Here is a 12,751-nt window from a genome sequence, read left to right as displayed (position 1 = left end):
GTTACTCATCTTAGTAATATTATTTTTTATCGTATTTTCATGGGGGTGAAATCTGTGAGCGCATGCACTTGAATGGGTCTGTGTTCAGAGTCTAACTGTGTGGCCAGTCAGTCATGAGGAGCTTACCATTCTCCCATGCGTTTCTCCAGGTCAGGCAGCAGGAACTGGCTGTGGAAGGTGTTGATGGAGGAGATGTTGGAGAAGATGTTCTTCACCACGTCCACAGGGAACGTGCCCTTCAGAGCCTCCTCCATCAGCTTGGCACAGAACACCTGCATGGTGGCACAACATGGCCAGGTGAGTTAAACACACTGAACTGATCATAATAATGAACACTGCCTTCTTTTTATGCTGAGGTAGACCCGGGTCAGTGTTCAGTAGGACACACCATGTCCAACAACAGAATGTCGGTGTGATAAGTTCAGGTAAAACCTCCCTGTTTCTCATAGTATCAAAACGTTTTCTACCTACTGAACAGGACACTGAAATGACAGAACCCTGGACGGACAGTGGGACACACTCACCTGGTCCAGCAGGTTGAGCCGTGTGACGTAGGCTCTCTCCGTCTTCAGGAGCTCATTGGCAATCTTGTGCAGCTTCTGTTCGTTGGTCTCCTGAAACACAGAAGAGCGAGGTATGTCAGTTGGCTGTGGGCCAAGTTGTGAAGATGCATACTGCATGTACAGTTCATAGACATGGCCATATTCCTATAGCTAGAGGGGGTGAAAAGGGCCCCTTGACAAATAATATATGTTGTGTTCAAGTCAGGTTAGACAATTGGGACTAAAGGAGCCGTTGAACTCTGAGCCTGAAGGTCATGTTCACTCCCACATTGTCCTCATGCTGCGCTAGGATCCCGTTTTGTTATAGCAGACACAAACACACTTCCCCAGAGAGATCTACAACAGCATCATTTTTTTTTTTAAACGTGTACTTCAACACAGCAATGTTAACATTAAGACAACAAAGAGTTTCAGTTCAATCTATATTTGATGTTCTTTTTAAATAGGAGTGCTGCTTGGGCATACTATAGTATGTGTTCTTGTGTGTATTGGGCTATTGCGGGGTGTGTGTGTGACTGTGGTGTGGGGGTTCTCCTCAAAACAGAAAATGAAAGGCTGGAAGAGAGAACTTCTGTTCACAGTGTCAGAGTGCTTTGTGTGCAGGGGAACCTGTCACTGTGTTACTGTAACAGAACAGTATGTCAAACACCGACCAACGAGTGTCTCCCACATACTTAAGAAATCAAGATTCTGGACCTCCCAAGTGGTGCAGTGCTTGAGGCGTTACTACAGATCTGGGTTCGATCCTGGGCTGTGTCGCAGCCGGCCGCGCCCTGGAGATCCATGAGGCAATGCACAATTGGCCCAGCGTCGTCCTGGTTAGGGGAGGGTTTGGCCAGCCGGGTTGTCCTTGTCCAATCGTGCTCTAGCGACTCCTGTGGCGGGCCAGGCACATGCACGCTGACACGGTCGCCAGTGTTTCCTCCGACACATTGGTGCCGGCTGGCTTCCGGGTTAAGCGAGCAGTGTGTCAAGAAACAGTGTGGCTTGGCAGGGTCGTGTTTCGTAAGACGCATGGCTCTCGACCTTCGCCTCTCCCCAGTCCTTCCGGGAGTTGCATCAATGGGCAAGACTATAACTACCAATTGAATATCACGAAATTGGGGAGGAAAAGGGGTAAACATTTTTATTTTTTTATATATATAAAAAAGAAATGTTATCAAGATTCTGCAGGATTCTGATTGTTAGGGCTGAACAGAGATTGAATGCTCACTTCCTCTATTCATTGATATAGATGGATTCTTTGTGTGTATCCCACATGTATTGTTCGAGAGGAATGTTGTCTTGCTCTGTGCAACTATTTATTCTCATATTTATGACCTTGAATGTATTATTCTTCCCTATCACAATATACAAAGTAGTTCATTAACATTCAAACCCTTTACTGTATTTGATGCCCAGAGCATTACAAATTATTCTACCTCAAAGCAGTGCTTCCTTGAACTCTCCACCTAAAATCCACACGAATAGACTGACTGTAATTTGGTTACTAGTCAAGTGTAACTTTGAGTGTGTTTACTGGAAGAATATCCAAGCAAGCTGAATTTTTCACACATCGAGAAACCACTTGCCAGGGTTCTCTGTCTCAGCTTGCTAATAATAATAATAAATGCCATTTAGCTGATGCTTTTATCCAAAGTGACTTACGTGTGTACATGTTATAGGTATAGTGGTCTACTGAAGGTACACTGTCCTGCTAAAACTGACAAAACACACCCCCAGCTCTACTGTATGTTCTGTACTGCTTTTATCAAAAAGACAACATTTATACCACCCATGGTCCTATTCTCTCTCTGCTAGCTTAGTATGTCAAGTAACCAACAGAGATACAGTATAGACTGATAAGCCATTAAGCATAGGATCCACTTTAACTCTAGCTGAAGCCCACGTCTCATACACTACCATTCACTGCTGAGTGAACATACTAATCTGAGAGACAGATATTTATAATCACGAGGCGTTCAGCCATGCAGCAGCAAGGCCTCCCACAGGGAGGTTCAGTTCAGTCCTGAAAATAACACCCAGTAGTAGCAGACTCAGTCAGTAAGAACCAGACACACTGCAGAGACAAAGGCTACACTCTTAGAAAAAAAGGTGCTATCTAGAACCAAAAAGCGTTCTTCGTCTGTCCCCATAGGTGAACCCTTTGAAGAACCCCTTTTGGTTCCATTTAGAATCCTTTCCACAAAGGGTTCTACATGGAACCCAAAAGAGTTCTACCTGGAACCAAAACGCGTTCTATCTGTAACCAAAAAGGGTTCTCCTATGCGGACAGCCGCAGAACCCTTGTGTACTGTAGTAAAGGGGCTGTGATGTTACAGTAGACTGTGAAGTCAGTTAAATGAGACAGCACATAGCTCTAATGGGCAAAGATCCTGAAACGTCTGACATGGGGATATACATAAACGTGCTAGGGAAAACACATGCAGAAACACCAACACTGTACTGACATGAACTCTCTGTCCACTCAGTGTAACAGCTTTATAGTAACACCCCCCCTCCCCCCTCCCCACTCCCCACAGACACTTACCGGTACCTTCTGCTCTACAATGGCCTCCTCCTTCCTTTGTTCCGGTTGGGGGTCTCCTGTAGGTTCACTGTCCTCCCCGGTATGGGTCTCTGTCTCGGTATGGGTCTCTGTCTCGGTATGGGTCTCTGTCTCGGTATGGGTCTCTGTCTCGGTATGGGTCTCTGTCTCGGTATGGGTCTCTGTCTCGGTATGGGTCTCTGTCTCGGTATGGGTCTCTGTCTCGGTATGGGTCTCTGTCTCGGTATGGGTCTCTGGCTCGGTATGGGTCTCTGGCTCGGTATGGGTCTCGGTATGGGTCTCTGTCTCGGGAAGGGTCTCTGTCTCGGTATGGGTCTCTGTCTCGGGAAGGGTCTCTGTCTCGGGAAGGGTCTCTGTCTCTGTGTTTGTAGGGGAGTTATCCCCACTCTGCTCTGTGCTCCTGTACCCCATGTCCCCATTCACCAGGGCAGTGTCGGTCCTCAGGGGGGATCCACTCTCCCTGTCCCTGTCTCTGTCCATCTGGGCTAGCACCCCGTTAGTCGCTGGTTTGTGAGCATCCTGTGGCGTTCCTGGGACAGAGCCTAAGTTGTTGTCCTGTTGTTTGGGCTCAGACTGTCTCTGGTAGCACCGGTGAGCCGGACTGCAGAGGGGGGACTTGCTAAGCTGCTTCAGTGGCGAGCCCTCCCTCTTGATTTCCGACTGGCTGTGAGAGGAGAGGAAGAGGGATAGAACAGGAAGAAGTCAGAGACCACCGCTGATAAACAGGTAAAGCCAAAGATGACAGGAAAGGAGAAGAGAGAGCAAGTTCAGTTGCTGTTAAGTGTAGTGACTAGTGAGTGGCGTAAAAGAGTGAGAGAGACAGAGACTGCGCGGTAGCATTGAAGTATGTCCGCAGGTTAAAAATAAAACACGGGGCTGCGGTGAGCTGTGCAGAGGAGGTGTGAATGATTAGGGCAGGGGAGGAGTGGAGGAAAAGAGTGGAGGAGAAGAGGAAGACTGGAAAGGTAGAGCACCAGTCCCCAGAGATAACCTGCTGTCCTACTTCTGAATGCACACATACACATGCACACACACACACACACACACACACACACACACACACACACACACACACACACACACACACACACACACACACACACACACACACACACACACACACACCCTCCATCTGGCATTAGCATATCATACAGCTCGTCTAGCCGTATCCCTGTCTGTGACCCACCTGCCTTCAGAAGACACTTCCCTTCCAGTCCCCTCAGCATGCAATGTCCAGCACTATCCACCACTGCCCACCACCATCCACCACTATCCAGCACTATCCACTACTGTCTGCCACTATCCACTACTGTCTGCCACTATCCAGCACTGTCGGCCACTATCCACCACTGCCCAGCGCTATCCACCACTGCCCAGCGCTATCCACCACTGCCCAGCGCTGTCCACCACTGCCCAGCGCTGTGCACCACTGCCCAGCACTATCCACCACTGCCCAGCGCTGTGCACCACTGCCCAGCGCTATCCACCACTGCCCAGCGCTTTCCACCACTGCCCAGCACTGTCCACCACTGCCCAGCGCTATCCACCACTGCCCAGCACTGTCCACCACTGTCCACCACTATCCAGCATTATCCACCACTGCCCAACACAATGCACCACTGCCCAACACAATCCACCACTGCCCACCACTATCCACGACTGCCCACCACTATCCACCACTGCCCAGCGCTTTCCACCACTGCCCAGTGCTTTCCACCACTGCCCAGCACTGTCCACCACTGCCCACCATTATCCACGACTGCCCACCACTATCCACGACTGCCCACCACTATCCACGACTGGCCACCACTATCCACGACTGGCCACCACTATCCACGACTGGCCACCACCACTGGCTACCACCACGACTGCCCACCACTGCCCACCACTATCCACCACTGCCCACCACTGCCCACCACTATCCACCACTGCCCACCACTATCCACCACTGCCCACCACTATCCACCACTGCCCACCACTATCCACCACTGCCCACCACTATCCACCACTGCCCACCACTATCCACCACTGCCCACCACTGCCCACCACTATCTACCACTGCCCACCATTATCCACCACTGCCAACCACTATCCACCACTGCCCACCACTATCCACCACCGCCCACCACTATCCACGACTGCCCACGACTGCCCACCACTATCCACGACTGCCCACCACTATCCACGACTGCCCACCACTGCCCACCACTATCCAACACTATCCACGACTACCCACCACTGCCCACCACTATCCACGACTACCCACCACTGCCCACCACTATCCACGACTACCCACCACTGCCCACCACTATCCACGACTGCCCACCACTATCCAGCACTATCCATGACTGCCCACCACTGCCCACCACTATCCATGACTGCACACCACTGCCCACCACTATCCATGACTGCCCACCACTGTCCAGCACTATCCAGCACTGCCCATCACTATTGTTTGGTCGATAGGCTGTTGGTCAACCGAGATTTCTTTAGTCGAGCAGTGGTAAATATCGAAAGCTTTTCATGGTGTACTCTGTTTTCGACTCTCTCTCTCGCTGTTTTCAACTCTCTCTCTCTCTCGCTGTTTTCGACTCTCTCTCTCGCTGTTTTCAACTCTCTCTCTCGCTGTTTTCGACTCTCTCTCGCTGTTTTTGACTCTCTCGCTGTTTTCAACTCTCTCTCTCGCTCTACTGCACCTGCTGTCTCGACCTCTGAATGCTTGGCTATGAAAAGCTAACTATCATTTACTCCTGAGGTGCTGACCTGTTGCACCCTCTACAACCACTGTGATTATTATTTGACCCTGCTGGTCATCGATGAACGTTTGAACATCTTGAAGAACAAGAACAAAGCCATGTACTCTTATAATCTCCACCGGGCACAACCAGAAGAGGACTGGCCACCCCTCAGGGCCTGATTCCTCTTTAGGTTTTTCCCTAGGCTCCTGCCTTTCTAGGGAGATTTTCCTAGCCACTGAGCTTCTACATCGGCATTATTTGCTGTTTGGGGTTTTAGGGTGGGTTTCTGTAGGGTTTTATACAGTAAATATATACATATGATATTGTTGATTTGATTAAAACACATAGGATGTGTCTATATATGGAAAAATACACGTTTTAAAATTTCGACCAGACGACTCTTGGTCTGCTACCGGGAGACCCATGAGGCGGCGCACAATTGGCCCAGCATCTTCCGGGTAAGGAGTCGCTCTAGCGGCTGACTTCTGGGTTAAGCGAGCAGTGTGTCAAGAAGCAGTGTGGGAGTTGCAGTGGTGGGACAAGACTAACTACCCGTTTGGGACAAAAAGGGGTAAAATGTTTTTTCCAAAATGTAAAAAAATAATAATACTTGTAAGTCATAACATATCATTTCGAAATCCACAAATGAACATATAATACAAAATGGAGTTTCCCGGATTTACATACAGAATAATAAGAAATGCTCTGAGACGAGGTTGCAGCATCCAGAATATTTTGTTGGTTAAGACAGTTGTGCCTGCATCCATATTGGATCTAATATCCCTAGCGAATTTGATCATCTGTTGTTGTCTGCTTGATTTACAGCAGCGTTTCCTTAGATTTAAAAGAGAAAGCATCAAGGTAATGAGTTCATGTTTTCATATGTTTTTGTGCCTTGGATTGAACACCGAGTCTACCATGCACAATTTTGTGCAGCACCCAATGCTGTTCCTATTAATTATTCTGGATATAATGACAAAAAATGACAAAGCCTATTGGGCTTATTCACAATATTTCCTGGCAATGAAATAACATGACATATACATTTTGTTTTTCATGTTTTCTAACAGAAGAGGCTTGAAGAAGCCTACTTGAACTTGAAGCTCAGAAATTCAAGTACTGGAATAAGCCTTGCTTGAAAATCAGACATTTCCTCAATTTGGTGCTAGAAAAGTCCTTGTAACTATTGTAGCCAATTTACAAGTTCTCCTGCTCCCTTAAAATTATCCGTGATTTCAGACTTGCCAATGTCTGTATTAGAGGTCGACCGATTAATCGGAATCGCTGATTAATTAGGGCCGATTTCAAGTTTTCATAACAATCGGAAATCTGTATTTTTGGGCGCCGATTTAAACTTTAAGCATTACCTTAAACTTTAAGCATTAAACTTATCTTATAAAAAACAATCAATCATAATCACTAGTTAATTACACATGGTTGATGATATTACTAGATATTATCTAGCGTGTCCTGCGTTGCATATAATCTGACTGAGCATACAAGCATACAAGTATCTAAGTATCTGACTGAGCGGTGGTAGGCAGAAGCAGGCGTGTAAACATTCATTCAAACAGCACTTTCGTGTGTTTTGCCAGCAGCTCTTCGTTGTGCGTCAAGCATTGCGCTGTTTATGATGTCAAGCCTATCAACTCCCGAGTTGAGGCTGGTGTAACCGAAGTGAAATGGCTAGCTAGTTAGCGCGCGCTAACTAGAGGGGCGGAAGCTATACTGTTACACTGGCAATACTAAAGTGCCTATAAGAACATCCAATAGTCAAAGGTTAATGAAATACAAATGGTGTAGAGGGAAATAGTCCTATAATTCCTATAATAACTACAACCTAAAACTTCTTACCTGGGAATATTGAAGACTCATGTTAAAAGGAACCACCAGCTTTCATATGTTCTCATGTTCTGAGCAAGGAACTGAAACGTTAGCTTTCTTACATGGCACATATTGCACTTTTACTTTATTCTCCAACACTTTGGTTTTGCATTATTTAAACCAAATTGAACATGTTTCATTATTTACTTGAGGCTAAATAGATTTTATTGATGTATTATATTAAGTTAAAATAAGTGTTCATTCAGTATTGTTGTAATTGTCATTATTACAAATAAAATAAAATAAAAATCGGCTAATTAATCGGTATCGGCTTTTTTGGTCCTCCAATAATTGGTATCGGCGTTGAAAAATCAATCGGTCGACCTCTGTATGAACCCTACTGAAAGGATGTATAGTGCCAGACCTATGTAGGTGGTCATGGGCCAATTTGCATATATTCACTGTGGAACTGCATGAAAAACATTTTTATTTTTGTTTCAAACCATTGACATTTTTATCCCAATGTCACACATTGGCCCCATTATTTATAGAAAGACGCACATTGGGAAAGGCCATTGAAACGCTTGTGTGAGGCAATATGTTTCACATTTTCTCCTCATAAACTTGGCTTTAGAAAATTCTGTTAACTTTCCAAAATATGTACAGAAGACCAATTCACCTTAATGCACCTCAGCATGTATACAGTAGTATAATTATAACATTATACTGTGTTATACATTGTACAGTGGCCTACTTGGTGTGTGAACTGCTGACTGCTCATAATTTGCATATAAATGTTGACACATCAACCAGGATCAAGGGGCAGAGCAATTTGTGACTTGTTTTGGTAATTAGTGGCTGTATAGGAGGGGGAGTGGTTTCACCTCTTTTCGGAGTCTATATAACCAGCTTCTCAGGCTCCATCTCAGTGTGCTTCATTCTATAGCCAGAGCAGGGTTTACTGGGGCCACCCCCTGGGTGAACATTTGGTTTTTGCCCTAGCACTAGAAAGCTCATTCAAATAACCAACTCATCATCAAGCTTTGATTATTTGAATCAGCTGTGTAGTGCAGAATTTGGAACTGCCGATCTGTGGTCAAGAATGCAGAGTTCATCTCAGCCTATGCTGCCCTTCAGTCCCTTGACTTTTTGGCCCTGATGGAGACATGGATCACCCCAGAGAACACTGCTACTCCAGCTGCTCTCTCTTCATCTGACTATGTTTTTCTCTCATAGCCCGAGAGCATCTGGTCATCACGGTGGTGGTACAGGTCTACTCATTTCTCCTAAATTGAGATTCTCTTTTCTCCCTCTCTTACCGGTCCATCTCCTCATTTGAATTCCATGCTGTCACTTGTCCACTCAAGCTTAACATTATTGTCATCTATGGCCCACCAGGAACCCTTAGAGAGTCCCTCAATGAGCTTGACACCTTGATAAGCTAATTTCCTGACGATGGCTCACCGCTCTTCGTACTTGGCGACTTATACCTCTCAACGTCTGCCTTCGTTTCATTTCTGTCCAACTCTCTCTTTCCCCTCCTTGCCTCTTTTGACTTTACCCTTTCTCAATCCCTTCCAACTCACAAGACAGGCAATACGCTTGACCTCATCTTTACTAGAGACTGCTCGCCTACTAATCTCACTGCAACCCCCTCTCCAGATTTCCTTTTCTGTCTCCCTTTCCTCCAACCCTAACCTCTCAGCCCCTACCCAGATCGTCATGCGCCGTCGCAATCTTCGCTCTCTCTCTCCCACTACTCTCTCCTCTTCTATTCTATCATCTCTCCCTTCTGCTAAATCCTTGTCCCTCCTGTCTCCTGATTCTGCCTCTCGACCCTACTCTCCTCCCTTTCTGAATCCTATGACTTGCACTGTCCCCTTTCCACTCCAGCCGGCCGTTCGGCCCGCCCCTCCCCTCCCGCTCCGTGGCTGAGTGACTCAATGCGAGCTTACAGAATGAGGCTGCGGGCAGCTGAGCGAAAATGGAAGAAAACTAAACTTCCGGGAAGACATATCATCCTTTCACTCCCTCTTCTCTAACTTGAGCGTGCTGTCTCTGATCAACATGCTCGTTATCTCTCTCAGAACGATCTTCTTGACTCTAAACAGTCAGGCTTCAAGACGGGTCACTCAACCAGACTTCTCTTCTCTGTGTCACGGAAGCTCTCCGCTCTGCCAAAGCTGGCTTTCTCTCCTCTGTTCTCATCTTCCTAGGTCTATACGCTGCCTTTGACACTGTGAACCATCAGAGCGTCTTCTCCACCCTCTCAGGGCTGAGTGTCTTAGGCTTTGCATTCTCTTGGATTGCATCCTACCTGGCGGGCTGTTCCTACCAGGTGATGTGGAAAGGATCTATGTCTGCACGTACTCTCACTGGTGGCCCTCAGGACTCAGTTCTAGACCATCTCCTCTTCTCTACACAGTCACTCGGCTCCATCATCACATGGTCTCTCCTATCATTGCTATGTGGATGACACTACTTTTCTCCTTCCCTATTTCTGACACCCGGGTGGCGGCATGCATCTCTGTGTGCCTGGCAGATATCAGAACTTGGATGTCAGCCCACCACCTCAAGCCCAACCTTGACAAAAACGGAGCTGCTCTTCCTCCCGGGGGAGGCCTGCCCGCTCAAAGACCTCTCCATCACGGTTGACAACTCCACAGTGCCGCCCTCCCAAAGTGCAAAGAACCTTGGCGTGACCCTGGACAACACCCTGTCATTTTCTGCAAACATCAAAGCAGTGACTAGCTGCTGCAGGTTCATGCTCTACAGCATACATAGAGTATGACCCTACCTCACACAGGAAGCGGCGCAGGTCCTAATCCAGGCACTTGTCCTCAACTGTCAGGACTACTGAAACTCGCTGTTGGCTGGGCTCCCCGCTTGTGCCATCAAACCCCTGCAATTTATCCAGAACGCTGCAGCCTGGTGTTCAACCTTCCCAAGTTCTCTCATGTCACCCCACTCCTCCTCACACTCCACTGGCTTCCAGTCAAAGCTCGCATCCACTACAAGACTATGGTACTTACCTACGGAGCAGCAAGAGGAACTTCCCCGCCCTACCTCCAGGCTATGCTCAAACCCTACACCCCAACCCGAGCACTCTGTTCTGACACCTCAGAACCTCACTTTATTGAGGAAAAATATACTTTCTATGCCTGTGATATGTGATTGTCCCACTTAGCTATCTTAAGATGATTGCACTAACTGTAAAATGCTCTGGATTAGAGTGTCTGCTAAATAACTAAAATGTCAATTAACAGGGAGGCTTTATTGCTACATTAATAGCTTCACATGCTGGATTTCCAGGTTTCCTCTCCTAAGAATAACTACGCTAATTCTATTCCTTATTGGCTGTCCTTCTTCTGCTGAAATAAATTCACTCTGAGGGTGAGCTTGTAGCTCCAGAGATCTTAGTTGGCCTGTAGTGGCCTCGGTTGGCAGTGCTGGATGGAGTGGGGTAATGATGCTGGCTCAATGCTGTTGGACTGCACTGCATAAGCGTTTCACACAAGGGCACCATTGTTTCTGCCTCTCAAGCGCTCACTAATGGGTCTCTTCACATGCTGCTAAAATCACCACTCAGACTTGTAACCAAGCAGGAATGAAATCAAAAAACTTCTTAAAGTCATAGGAAAATAGATGAAGACAGGTGACACAATAGATTCCTACAGTTCTTATAATAAATTAGTAACAAGTGTTTGTTTATTGAAATCACAACTAATGCCGTTTTGAGAATGGCTGTGTTGCTGTAGAGGAAACACTTATCCTTGCCCTTGTGGGACAAATGACAATAGACAGATTCACAGTCAAACCTTTTGATCAAGGAGCCAATCTAACAATCTGAGACAGTAATCGAAACATGATATAAAGTATATATTTGTATTCAAATCCTACCTCTTTTCAGCAGTGAGCTCTCTCCCACAAGTGAGGGAGCTGATTTTCCGCTGTGTACAAATCTCTTTTCATCCTCCACTAACGCTTTGAATTATGAAACACAAGCTGATCTCTCTGTCTAAAACTTTCTTCTGAAGAAATATCAACAAAAAAGGGCTGAAAGTGACTTCTGTTTTTTAGTTCATCTTCTAAACAGTAAGGGATATTAGGGAATACAAACTTCTCCGTTTGCATTAAGGTTTGACGTCACACTACTCATGTCCGCCTGAATAAGGTATTTTGTTTATTACGGTAAGGTGTGATGTAAATAGATGTATCCATGTCGAATTACTCTCTCTTTCTCTCTCTTAGCAGTTAGTATACTCTTTTACACATTCACAAGAGCAAGAACACACAAGCGCAATCATTTCACACATATTTGAGTTAGGGCTGTATCTCGGTTAGGGTTTAATTGATCATTTTCTCCCCTACCCACTCTGTGCTCCACTTTTTTCCCCTGCTTGGTGCTCTACCTGTTCTCCTCAAAGTGGTTGATGAGGTCCAAGACTTTGGAGGGTTTCTCCCGCCTCTTCCCAGTCACCGCCCCTCCTCCTCCCTCCTCCATGGTGGCTCTGAAGAGTCCTCTCTCCACGCGCCCCAGCGCCAGCAGGGGGCCAGCAGGCACCGTCACCTGGCTCTGGAGGTGCACTGGCTTCGGAGGCACTGGGGGGGATGATGGGAGAAGGTCAAAGGTCAGCTGTCATAGCTAGAGATGTCAGTTGGTTTTTAGGTTGGTCACTCAGGGGCCTCTCTATTAATGTACTGGAGATGGGACAGAAGACCAATACACGTCCCCTATCAGCATTGTACGGTATGTGGACTGTGTTTTGTGGAGTTTTGTGTTGTCATGTATACTTCCAACACAAGGTGGAAGCACAGGTTACTAAAAGCTAGTCTCGTTCTAGAGTGTATGCGACCATGTGTCTATAAACCTGCAAAACATGGCTACTTTTCGGCATAACATTTAACACCCAGAATGAGATTTAACACCCAGAATGAGATTTAACACCCAGAATGAGATTAAAATGTAGCCATTACTATGGAATAATAGTATCTATATATGGCATGAACTATTCTCTAACCCATAGATGGATTGGTCAATGGACAGGTGTCATGTAGAGTAAAGTGTTGGGGAGAGT

At 46.6% G+C, this 12,751-nt stretch overlaps 1 protein-coding gene across 4 annotated transcripts in view; it reads right to left on the bottom strand.

The window, feature by feature from the left end:
• Positions 1-12,751, bottom strand: part of LOC112218764 (FYVE, RhoGEF and PH domain-containing protein 4) — a 109,448-nt gene that overhangs the window by 6,612 nt on the left and 90,085 nt on the right. For all 4 annotated transcript variants that reach the window (XM_042301672.1, XM_042301673.1, XM_042301674.1 and 1 more), the window contains exons 3-6: positions 12,086-12,275; positions 3,094-3,775; positions 525-614; positions 127-272 (exon numbers count right to left, since the gene is read on the bottom strand). In XM_042301672.1, the coding sequence (XP_042157606.1) occupies positions 127-272; positions 525-614; positions 3,094-3,775; positions 12,086-12,275 (1,108 nt within the window). The remainder of the gene's footprint in view (positions 1-126; positions 273-524; positions 615-3,093; positions 3,776-12,085; positions 12,276-12,751) is intronic.

This window comes from Oncorhynchus tshawytscha, linkage group LG19 (genome assembly GCF_018296145.1).
Source record: "Oncorhynchus tshawytscha isolate Ot180627B linkage group LG19, Otsh_v2.0, whole genome shotgun sequence".
NCBI classification, from domain to species: domain Eukaryota; kingdom Metazoa; phylum Chordata; class Actinopteri; order Salmoniformes; family Salmonidae; genus Oncorhynchus; species Oncorhynchus tshawytscha.
This window is presented reverse-complemented; position numbering and strand designations above follow the sequence as displayed.